This window comes from Pelobates fuscus, chromosome 8 (genome assembly GCF_036172605.1).
Source record: "Pelobates fuscus isolate aPelFus1 chromosome 8, aPelFus1.pri, whole genome shotgun sequence".
NCBI lineage: Eukaryota > Metazoa > Chordata > Amphibia > Anura > Pelobatidae > Pelobates > Pelobates fuscus.
The window spans coordinates 156,678,116-156,690,512 of record NC_086324.1 but is presented as its reverse complement, the minus strand read 5'-3'; the positions used below and the strand labels follow the sequence as shown (position 1 = coordinate 156,690,512).

The following is a 12,397-nucleotide window of genomic DNA, read 5'->3' as shown; positions in this document are numbered from 1 at the left end:
AAGTAAAATTAGAGATACATTATTTAATAATCACTGGGAGTTAGGAAAGTCTGTGTAAATATATTTAATATTAGGATTAGATTTAGAAGCTGACTTTAAATTTAGAGATTCGTGACACTTGGGTACAGGTAGGGTTAGTATTAATTTTAATTTTAATATAACATTTAGTGTTGCTGTTAGCGTTAAAATAAGATTTAGGGTTATTCCTAACACAATGAATGGATACGATCCAATGATGCAATGCAGGGAAGGTGCCCTTTAAGACTATTTTCTAATTTCAGCTACTGTTCTAGATTACCAGATTCATTAGGGCTTGTTCTGCTAGACTTTGCATTTTCTGTAACACGGTACTATTGATTCTCAGCTACTCGCTTTTAGGAGTTTATTCGCTAACCATCAAATTATAATGAACTGGAATGCACTTGCAAAATTGTGGCAATAAAAGCCGACATTATGAAAATAATTAGTTGTAATAACAGCTTGGCTATTTTAGTGAAAATTTAGCAATCAATTTCAATTCACTACAATTTGGTATTATTATTACTCGGGTTTATATAGCGCCAACATGTTCTGCTGTGCTGTACAATTTGGGAAAAGACAGTACAGACAAATACAAACAGTAAAGAAGGCCCTGTCCATGGGTGGAGATCAACTATTATAGTTCTTTTATAAAAAGTACTTAAATAGCCCGTGAGCTTACAATCTAAAGGTTAAAATGGGGACCATAGATAAGAGGTAGCAGAGGGGAGTAAATAAACCCTTCTTTGACTTAATTTGAGAAATGTAACAACCATTTTCTACTGATTTGATTGACACTGACACCTATAGCCTGGCCTTTCTATACTGCAGTGGATGTGCTTCTGCATGAGACAGACAAATGATGGGTGTTAATGATGGGATCCGAGCATCAGTCTATCACTGTTGCACATTACTGGTATTTTGTGATATAGATAATGCAGAAAGTAACTTCCGCATTAACTGTACCCTCCAAAGGGGGTTGAAGATGGAGCCACGGTCACCTGGGGACCCTCATTTAGTGTCAACCCAATGAAGAACGATTTGACACTGAAGGGTGGGACAGTGTCTGAGGTCTCCAGGTACCATAATCACTTCAATGAAATGGAATTGTTATGCTGCCTTAAATGTCCCGTGAATCTTGTCTTTAGGATACTTTTATGCTGCCCTGTGTAAGAGAGATTAATGTGCAAATCAGCATTGACAAGGTCTGATCCAAAAGAGTCTATTCATCAATTCTTAATTGACTGTAACGATAAACCTCTCTCAAATGCAATTTTAAAGTGACCTTCTATTTTGGAGTTCCTCCTGTTTTTTTTAAGCATTATATGTAAAATATATTACATAGCATTCATAAATAAACAGCAAAAAGAATAAAAAGATACTCTTGTATGGAGTAATTTGTAATAAAGTAAAATTTGAATTGCAAACTTTAGGTTACAATAGTTAAGCTGTGATTATAGTTGAGCCGGACAGTGTCATATTTATGGCTACAATTTTGTAGTTTATTGAATAAACTCAATGGGAACCTCTTGTTTTTTTTTCCCCAATTCAGCAAGGGGATGCTCAATGTATACTGCTAGAAAGGGTTAGTGGGATTTGAAGAGGGCAATTCATGAAAACACATGAATGAAACCACTGCAAAAGCTTATTAAGTAAATTACTGAACAACTGTTGGACTCTGCCAACGTAACCCCATGTACCCCACCCCTGACGCAATGACATGCTTGGCATCAGGACGGAACCATGCTAGCGTATGACTCTACCATTGTGAGCAATATAACTAACTACTCAACAGAAGAAAGGATCTGTATAAAGCTCTCTACAGAAGGGGTGGCTGAATCTAAATGGGTATACTAAATAGTGTCAATTCATTATACCTATAAGGTCCAGCTAGCCATCCTATGCACAGGTAGCCTTCAGGCCTAGATGGGCAACTACATGGCACCAGTGAGAAGACTGGCTGACTCCCACCCTGGATAAATTCAGAAACATAATACAAATGTATAGATACCCATTTACTGGCAAAATACATTTATGTACATTAACCAGTTGGTAGAATATGATTTATTCAGTCCAGTAAGTTTTAAAATAGATATACCTGCCATTTCAAAGTACACAAGAGGAGCAGATTTAATCAGAAAACAAAACTATATAATAAACAAAAAAAACTAATGCTGAGTTTGCACACAGTGCTGCACATGGACTGCACTCAGCTGACCTCATTCACTAAGTTGTATAACAGGGGAAAACATGATGCAATGTTTTTATTTATGAAAGAAACTGTACAAAATGACATGCAGACGTAGGCTATTTGTTAACTGCACAAAACTGATTGTATATTGATTTAAAAAAAAACGAAAGATGAGCATTTTAATTAAGCCATTAAAGTACTAACAAATCAGGGAACACAGTTCCTCAACCAAGATGGCCGCCATCACACGACACGGTTTGTAGGGGTGGCGTCATATCCGACCGCCTACTTGTTTTAAACACTAGAGCCTAAATGCCTCTTGATTCGTTTTAAACATGTGATTTCTTAACTGCAGCCAGAAATGTGAGGGCTGGCCAGTAAGGCCAAGGCACTGTGTGTGGGGAATATCCTGTAGGTAGCATTGCAATATAATAACTCATGCAATGGAGCAGGTTCATATACAGTGTGTGTTTATGGCTCTCCGGCTTAGAACTCTGTGCCTTGCCTGCCAGGTGTAGCTGTCAGAGCTCTGGGCAGTCAGTCTGCTGGAGGCTGGTGTACAGTGAAGTCACATTGCTGCTGCCGCCTGCACCATGTCTTTCTGCTCCTTTTTCGGTGGGGAGGTTTATAAAGACCACTTCCAGCCTGGTAATAATCTAAATGACCACTTATTAACAATGGCAAGTCTGCCACTCTTACTGCTGTGCACTTTAACTCCTATTATCCTTAGAGCCTGATGTGAGTGGTCGTCCATCCAGCACCCTGGGGTGTCATTGTTTGGTCTTTTTCCTGAAAGCTTATTGATTTGTTTCTTTAAAAAAAAAAAAAAAAAAAAATATTTGTTTTTTCTTTTTCTTTTTTCCTGCAAAGTGGAAGTGGTGTAATCGTGGGAATTGATACAATGTTTCTTTTTAACTTTGATAGTTCTGTCGTTTCTAAATGACATACACTGACTGTAGGATATATCTGTAGAGCCATACTAGTTGGTTATGAGACAAAAGTCTTCTTCAAATTGGCTAACTTTGGTCTAAAACCTGCTTTTGCTTTCAATCCCTGACTGCTTAGACTTTAGTGATGATGTTTGTCTCCCACTTGTGCTTTTCTAAGCATTTTTAATGTTCGAATTTCACTTTCAGCATGCTGGAGTTGGGGGGCGTAATGTGTGTGTGTGTGAGAGAGAGGGGTGCAGTTTGTGTACGGGGTGCATTGTGTTTGTGAAGGATGTAGTGTGTGTGGGGTGCATTGTGTCTGTGTGTGTGTCTGATACAATGTGTGCATGTGGAGGGCAGAGGTGTGTGTGTGTGTATAGGGGAGAATTATTGTGGGTCTGTGGGGGGTTGGAGGATAGGTTATTAACCCCTTAAGGACACATGACATGTGTGACATGTCATGATTCCCTTTTATTCCAGAAGTTTGGTCCTTAAGGGGTTAAATATATATTTTGATACCTGCAATCCCTGCAATGTCTACCAGCCAATGCCTCTCGAGGAATAATCCTGGGTTCACTATGTTAAAATCTTCTTTTTTTTGGCATTTGTCCCAGATGTTTGACGTATGTTTTTATATTTGGATGCCAGTATGTCCTGTTCCTAGTGTGTAATAAATGATTTTGCATTGGGCTTCTTTGATATCGGAGTTCACAATGTGGACCTTATAGCCCGGTATACCTTTTTAAGAAAAAATAACAACTCAAATGTTACCTGTGCCAAACTATTGCTTAGGCAATTTGCAATATCCCGTGTGAAGGCCAAGTTTAACTATTAAAGGGATGCTCCACTGCCCAAAATAAAAAATCAAATCACTTTTTAATAAATATATATCTCTAATGAAATCATTAGTCACAAATATCTTGTTTTAAAAAAATAAATAAATAGAACACAAAATTCAGAGGCTACTGATTTTACACATCTTATGGCATTTTGTTTAGAAGACAAAGGAAAAATTAAAAACTTTACAAACAAAAACAAACGTGTGCTTTTAATTATGTATTTTTTGTTGGTGGTATATCTGAAAACAGGAGTCTGGCCTGTCCCTTTAAGCCCTTAAGGACCAAACTTCTGGGATAAAAGGGAATCATGACATGTCACACATGTCATGTGTCCTTAAGGGGTTCAAGCCTTGGGTCTTCAATGGGGTCTATCAAGATGGATAACACATGGTACACTATCTGATAATGTGGTACTTAATGTTACAGGAGTGAATATATTGCATTGTGTTTGTCAATACAAGAACATGGCTTTGTTTACAGATCTCTGGGACATACAAATAATCTGGAAAATGATCCAAAGCAACTAATTACACACATTTTTCAATTATTATTATTTTTTTTTTCTTTCAATAAATGGTCCTGCAGTTTAATGTGTAGCTTGCACTAAAAGCTCCCCCTGTGTTGTAATAACCCTTTATGCACGGTCTATAGCATGTTGTGTAACCTGTTTCATAACTGCTTCTAAATGACTTCACAGGATCTGTTAACATTTCCCGAACGAGAAGTAAAATGTAATGTTATTAGACCAACAAGCAGAACTTACTCCATAATCTATAAAATAAATAAAAACACATTCTCCATAACTGGCTAATGGAAGAAGGAGGAGGGGGGGGAGTTATACAACAATATTTAGTTGTATAACTTCTCTAAATATAGTGAATGTCTTAATAACTTATGATCCGCCTTCCCTTATTCTGCTATCACAAGTTATATTTGGTACAGTTTGTAATGGGATATGTCTTATTTTACTGTAACTCTGAACTCTATTATTATTATTATTATTATTGTGGTGGTGGCAGACTTGGACCAATGACAAGTCTGTTAAGTCTTTAGGCTGACTAAGCATCATGGGAAATGCAATAGTTCACAAACCTTGTCAGAGCTATGTTCACCAGTAACTGATGGGACTAGAGCTTATTCTGTGATTAGTTTTGAAATGTGACTTTCTGGACTTGTTGATAAAGTTTGTGAACAAAAAAATAGTATTAAATGTGTGTAAAAAGGCATCCTGTACTCAGAATAGGTCTAAAATAGAGACTCGTGGGCCACCAACAGGTCCGGCTTTAGCAATGTCTGTTTTTCTACAGAACCGGGTAATATATAAATCTAGGACTCCTAATCTTTAATAGGCTGGATACAATCTGCTTTAGAATGATGGCTTTGAGTAGTGATCTGTGCATATACATAGATGACATGTGACTGAAAAATGAGTTTTGTTTTTGCCCTTCTAGGAGTATACGCATGTGTCCAGTGTGGCTTTGAGCTGTTCTCCAGCCGTTCTAAATTCGAGCATTCCTCTCCTTGGCCGGCTTTCACAGAGACCATCCATGATAACAGTCTATCAAAGTACAAAGAACGGCCCAATGCTTTTAAGGTAAGGCCTCCGGAAATATCTTCTGCTGTGGGTCACCAAAAGACTTGGCTACTACATCTTAAATGGATATTAATGGAGTTAAAGTTTACCCTTAACCTTTCATGTGGATGGCTGTTTGAGGAGCTCTTTGCCAACTAGAGAAGTGTCCTAAAAATAATGTGTAGGGAATAGCACTTCACCCAACAAAGCAAACCTAGCCTGTCAGGATAGGGGTAGGAATGAAAACACACAAACTCAGGACACAACAAGGAAAAGACAATTCATATACCAATCCTTAGAATGGCCAGGCTAAAGGAGAACAGTCAGAGTAATAGCCAAGCTCAAGGATGGGAGAAAACTGGGTAAACAGAGACAGGCAGAGTCAAAGGAGTACAGAGGTCAGGATAAATGTTAATCAAAGACAAAAGTCAAATGCCAAAGAAGCAGAGAAATGTAAGAATGTGCTACTGAGCTAACTAAAGCCACAACAAGGCAACTATGACTGGGACAGGGGAGCATTTATAGACGTGGGATGTTTATTATCAGCTGAGCTGTTTTGGTGTGTGGGCTGCAAAATAACGTAATTGCAGGACCCACAATGCCGTTCGAACGCACTGGAGTCGATCCAGCAAACGCGTCATTTAAATGCGGATGCTCATCTGGGTGCGTATTTAAAGACGTGAACCAGCAGCGTGCGCCGCTGGAGAGAATTTTATTTTCATCGAACAATAATGGTGCTTTACAGCTCCTTTCAGTGTCCATAGATTTTTAGGTGCCATCCTTCAAATGAGAAATCTTTTGACTCAACACTCTGTATTTACCAAGCCCTGATAATTACTGTGATGGATGGCACCAAACAAATTGTATCAAACACTGAATAGAGGAGGGGTGCTCTACCGCTAGAGTTGGCCTACTCAGACATTTCTGTGATTGCAGTCACTGTGTAACGATCCTCTGTCTTCACAGATCTCCTGTGGAAAATGTGGAAATGGATTGGGGCATGAGTTCTTAAATGATGGGCCAAAGAAGGGTCAATCTCGTTTCTGAATATTCAGTAGCTCATTGAAATTTGTCCCGAAAGGTAAGACCTGCCTATATTTAATCTAAATTGATCCGTTGTGTTCTTGAACTATCTTCAAGTTTTTTCCTGTTTTTATGGCTTTGTCTGAACTCCGTGACATTGATGGGGATTATTCATTAAACAGCACATAGCAGTGAAGTGAAAAACAGAACTACAAAAATTCAGACTAAAAAGTAAAATAGCCAAGTGAGTACAGCTGAGTTGGAGGAATTTGTGCAGATCAGCCTTTCAGACTTAAATTTAGCAACTTGCTTTTTTTAGTTCTCTACGATTCAGTGCCTAGTGAATGGACCAAGCTGTGTGTAAACCTGTCTAGGACAGTTGAAGGTTAATCTTGCAGTGTATAGTGGATGAGGTGGAATTTGTTCCTAATTGTGAACTTTAGACCAATTCTGTGGTATCTTAAATCAGCATTTCTTCGAATTCAGTTGCAAGTCCATAAAATGCTGAAAATGCATACACTTCGGTCAAAGAAAATGTGCTTGCTTGCAAACACTTTCTGTTCCGAGATACAAATTTATCTGATCGTAGCTTAAAGGGACTCTCCAGGCAGCAGTTTTTACTCACCTGGTTCCAGCGCCGGGAGCCTCGTGAAGCCGCGCCCCCTATTTCGTCAAAATGACGAAATAGGCGGGCGCGAGCAGGGAGCAATCAGACGCTTCCATTTGGCTTCGGCGCACATACATTCATGCCGCTCTCTGAAGTCCTGAGCGCACTACCGCGCATGTGCGCGGTGTGTGCGGCCGCGAGCTGAGCTGACAGCTCGGCTCGCGGTCTTTGCGCGCCCCCCCCCTCCTCTGCTGACAGGCTGGAGAGAGAAGGTGACGGCCACTGGAGGTATTCCTATCAATCAATGTGTAAACACTGAATTTTCTCTGAAAATACAGTGTTTACATTAGATTGCCTGCAGGGAGCTATAGATCTCACCTGAACAAATACATTAAGCTGTAGTTGTTCAGGTGACTATAGTGCCAGATTGAAGTTAAATATATCTTAGAACAGATTAATTAAAGGGACACTAGTCACCAGAGCAACTACAGCTTATTGAATTTGTTCTGGTGAGTAGAATCATTACCTTCAGGCTTTTTGCTGTAAACACTGTCTTTTCAGAGAAAATGCAGTGTTTACATTACAGCCTAGTGATAACTCCTCAGTGGCTGTTAGAGATCCTTCTTGGGTCATGGCTGCCTAAAATGCATCCAAACATTCAGTATCTTCTCCCTCTGCATGCAGACACTGAACTTTCCGCATAGAGATTCATTGATTCAATTCATCTCTATGAGGAGATGCTGATTGGCCAGGGCTGTGTTTGAATCATGCTGGCTCTGCCCCTGATCTGCCGCCTTATTAGTCTCAGCCAATCCTATAGGGAAGCACTGTGAGTGGATCAGGCTACCACTTCTGCTGATGTCAGCAGGCTGCTTGTTTCTTTTTAGTCTAACAGCATGCAGAGTTACAGCTTCTGTCTTGAATACTGTAAGATTTTGATATATTTATGGAGGCATGAGGGGCCCAGGGGGGATAAATGGTGGTGTTAACACTAGGGTCAGGAATACATGTTTGTGTTCCTGACCCTATAGTGATCCTTTAAATACACATTAGTTCATTTAGCACTATTTAATGTGTCTCCCATGTTAAGATAAGTGTAGGGCCCACCAGTATTGGAGTACTGTGGTGGGCCTAAAGGAACAATAGTGTCAGGAATACATGTCTGTAGTTGTAAAATACAGTTTAGGGTTCGGCGCTCCCTCTCTGCTTAGGTAAAAAATGTGTTTTACACACCTTTCATTCCAGTGTCATGCCGGTCTCGTTGTGTCTGCTTTGCTTCCTTGCCTGAGATCATCAAACGATAGCATTGGGAGGCTATGGCGCATTTGCGGTAAAATGCTGCACTGATCAGTATCACCTTATAGAGATGCATTGAATGACCCAGGAAGCACCTCTAGTTGCCATCTGAGTGACTGCCGCTGGAGGTGTCCCTAGGGAGAAATGTAAACACTGCCTTTTCTCTAAAAAGGCATTGTTTACAGAAAAAAGCCTGCAGGGACGGACTATACTCACCAGAGCAACTACTTTAAGCTGTAGTTGTTCTGGTGACTATAGTGTCCCTTGATGTGGCCATATGGTTGAATGGAATCCCCATATTTGTTTGCATAAAGGTGATATTTAAGTAGCCTTGTAACTTTTAAAACTGTATGTTTGTTTATGTGTGTGCTGTTCCTGAATCTGTACTTTTTATGAATGTGGCATATCATGGGGATCAAATTCACATGAAATCCTCCCGAAGTAGACTTGACCTTCCCTAGCACCCATGATTGTTCTAAACAGAACTAAACTTTCCTGGAATGTTAATACATGTATTTTTACTTCTTGTGACGCAGACAAAGTCGATGGGCAAGTGAAGGAATAAAGAGGAAAGAATGTAAGGATCTCCTGAATCCTCTTTGTTTTCTGATGCTGAATGACTTGCCTTATGATAAACCCTTCCTGGACGTCTGGGGTAACGAGGAATACGCATTGGACTGCAATGTGGTTTTGGGAAATCTGCTGATACTGTAACACCCACACTTTATAATCTGACTGAAATTAATCCGCACAATTGTATCCACCTCCCCTTGGTATCTTCACAAATGGTTGCAACTCCTTGGACATACACCCGAGGACCAAATTGACTTTCATTTAAAGTGACCTTTTTCTGATGGTTCGGTGCAATTGAACTCAACATTTCTTATCTCGGTAAACCGTTGAAACTATGGGGAAAGGTCCCACCGTCTGTAACTGATCTGTCCTAAAACGGTTTAGAACAATATAACATCTCAAAGTCTCCTCCATCAATATCTTTCTGTTGACTGTGTGATCTTATGATTTGTTTGTTCTTATGAGATGATGCAGCCAGTTGAAAGATAGTGACTATATTAAAGGCACTATGCTTTAGCGTACCATGCTGTTATAGGCAACTGTGTTCTGGATGTGTTAAATGGTTGGCCTGTTATGAGTGCAAATATTCTGCCACATACTATGGTACTTTAATAGCCAGATTTTTCAAAACATTGCTTACACCAAGCTATATCCTCTACCTTGTCTAAATGGCTTTAACTTTTTATATTTATATTATATATACACACACACATATATATATATATATATATATATATATATATATATATATATATATATATATATATATATATATATATATATATATATATATATATATATATACACACATACATATATATCTATATCTATATATATATATATATATATATATATATATCTCTAGATATAGATATATATGTATGTGTGTGTATATATAATATAAATATAAAAAGTTAAAGCCATTTAGACAAGGTAGAGGATATAGCTTGGTGTAAGCAAGGTTTTGAAAAATTTGGCTATTATCTGGGATATATATCAGCTCCACTTTCAACCCATCTACAGATTTATAAAAAATATTTTTTTTTTCTGCAAAATTAATTTTATATTTGCCAAAAGTAATAACTTTTAGGAGTGATAATATATTTTATTACATTATTTTTGCAAATCAGAGGACGCAATTTATACAGGGGATACAATAGATTATATTGGTACTTAATTGGTTAAAACCAAACTATCCAGTTCATTTTTGTCTTTTTATATTCCTTCGTATTCTCCTTCCGATCACCTGTACCATCTAGTTAGCTTGATCTCATTGCTACCTCACTTCCTGTTAACGTGATTGTAGGATATCTCCTTGAAACTCTTTCAAGTCCAAGAATGTACAAAGACCGTTAAACTAGTGTGGCTGGAAAGGCTGTGTATAAACCTCTTTACATATATGATAGAATTTGTGTGGAAGGACGTCGGTGGAGGCTTGTCCATAGGGGCAGGTGAAGTGGTAAATCAAAGGAGGAAAGGTTTGATGTGACACAAAATGTGTCCATATCCTGTATTAGGAAAAAGGTTCTACCTCTTATTTTGAAACATTTACTGGTTTGAGATGGATAGAAACTAACTTTAGTTACATTATTAGGCAATCTGCATTGTCCGTTTTCCAGGGTGTGAGGTGGATTCATAGCTTCCTCTTTCACAGGTAACTCCCAAGAGGAAGTGGGACATTTGCATTCAATGCCAGTCCGTGCCAGAACAGCCATGCAGAGAATGCAGAACATTTAAAGGTTATGAAAATAAACGGATAATTAGAATGTTCTTTTGCCGTCAGTGATTCCAACTCTAGAAATACTCCATTATTTAGACAATTCTCATGGGAAGTTTAATCTGCCATGGTGGGTTTTGACACTGATATTAAATGAAGGTAACTGTAGAGGTGTCTGATTTCAGTTGTATTCTGCCACTCTTAAACATTTCAGGAACTTAATGGTTTGGTGCCCTTTGCAGGAATTAATTGTAGTAATCACAAAACATGACTCTCATTGCTTCTCGTGTTTTAATGTCATGTGTTTTAATGTCATTTTTTTTTTTTTTTTTTAATCTCTAATAAAGCACAAATTGATTTTATGAAAATCTTTCCAGTTCTTATTGCTGCTTTCTAGACATGTAATCTTTAACCCTGTAAAAGATCCGTTTTATAGCAGATCATTAAAAGGATTGCTGTTTAAACTAAACTAGTTAAGGTTTGTGTAAGGAAACCTAGTATATCCAATCCTCATTCGGTAGTTTCCTTCCGAACGGCCAGAGCATCAGTGATTAGAACTCTCCGTTCGGCAGATGAAATAAACAAAATCCATACGAATGCAATAGCTTTACAAGATGATTCCCTTAATAAAGCATACGAATACTCAAACATCAGCCGGAGTTTAGAAGAAGGGTGCAACAGAACTGACTTTTAATTATCACACACTGGCTTTTATGCAAGTCCCCATGCAAGGGGAGATATCCCCCAGGGAGGGACAAGGTACATCAAATCATTAACAAGGAAAACATAAAACGCTCCCAGCACAAACATACAATTCCCTCCCCTAGTCCCGGAGATAACCAAGTCTGATAAAGTAATAACTTAATTATCTCCAGGCAGAAAAAAAAAGTTTTACCCAATATTTAGAACACCTCTTTATGCATATGGTATCCCCACAAATATGTCCCCTGATAGCCCCGATCTGGGTGACCATCATATTCCAATTTCACCCAGATCGGTTCAGGGGTTCTCAAAAAGTATGGAAGTCTTTTGTGACCGGCTAACCGTGAGGTTGCTGCCCAAAACAGTTCCACGGGTTTGGGTAGTTTTGCCGATCCATTTCGTAAAGTGGCAAAAACAGAATAATTCCACGAACGGTTTCCCTTGGCTCTTGAACAAAAGTACCGAACAGCGCTCTTGTAGCTGTTCGGGAAATTAAGATCCAGCGTTCGTATGTTGGGACCGGTGTTCGGGAAGTCGAGTGTCCGATTTTAGTTCCAGACACTCGACGACCAAGTCCCGCTGCCTTTGTTCGCACAAAAAAGATGGCCGCCGTTTTCTCAGCCTTGTGGTGTTCAGCAATACGAACGACGGCCGCACAGGTAGAGGGTTAAATTGAAGCATACTTTGAAGTTAACGAGCCGGGGGGGTGGTCTCTGTTCGGTAGTTACATCTACCGAATGAAAAGGGGAGAAATACCGAACACAAAGAGGGATTTCTTCACAGTTTGACAACTATGTATTTCAATATAAGAAATCCTATAATTCATTTCATTCACCATGCAAGTCTCTTCTTGCCTAAAGCTTCCAATGTTTTTGTCTATTTCTCAGTTCTTGGTTTAATGAACACACACATTTCTCTAAGAATAACAG

At 38.8% G+C, this 12,397-nt stretch overlaps 1 protein-coding gene across 1 annotated transcript; it reads left to right on the top strand.

Moving 5' to 3' along the window:
- Positions 1–2,652: 2,652 nt before the first annotated feature.
- On the top strand, positions 2,653–9,713 carry MSRB1 (methionine sulfoxide reductase B1). Its single transcript, XM_063430484.1, has 4 exons — positions 2,653–2,857; positions 5,429–5,571; positions 6,517–6,631; positions 9,013–9,713. The coding sequence occupies exons 1-4, from the start codon at positions 2,803–2,805 to the stop codon at positions 9,039–9,041; spliced, it is 342 nt and encodes a 113-aa protein (XP_063286554.1). The 5' UTR covers positions 2,653–2,802; the 3' UTR covers positions 9,042–9,713.
- The last annotated feature ends 2,684 nt before the right edge of the window (positions 9,714–12,397 follow it).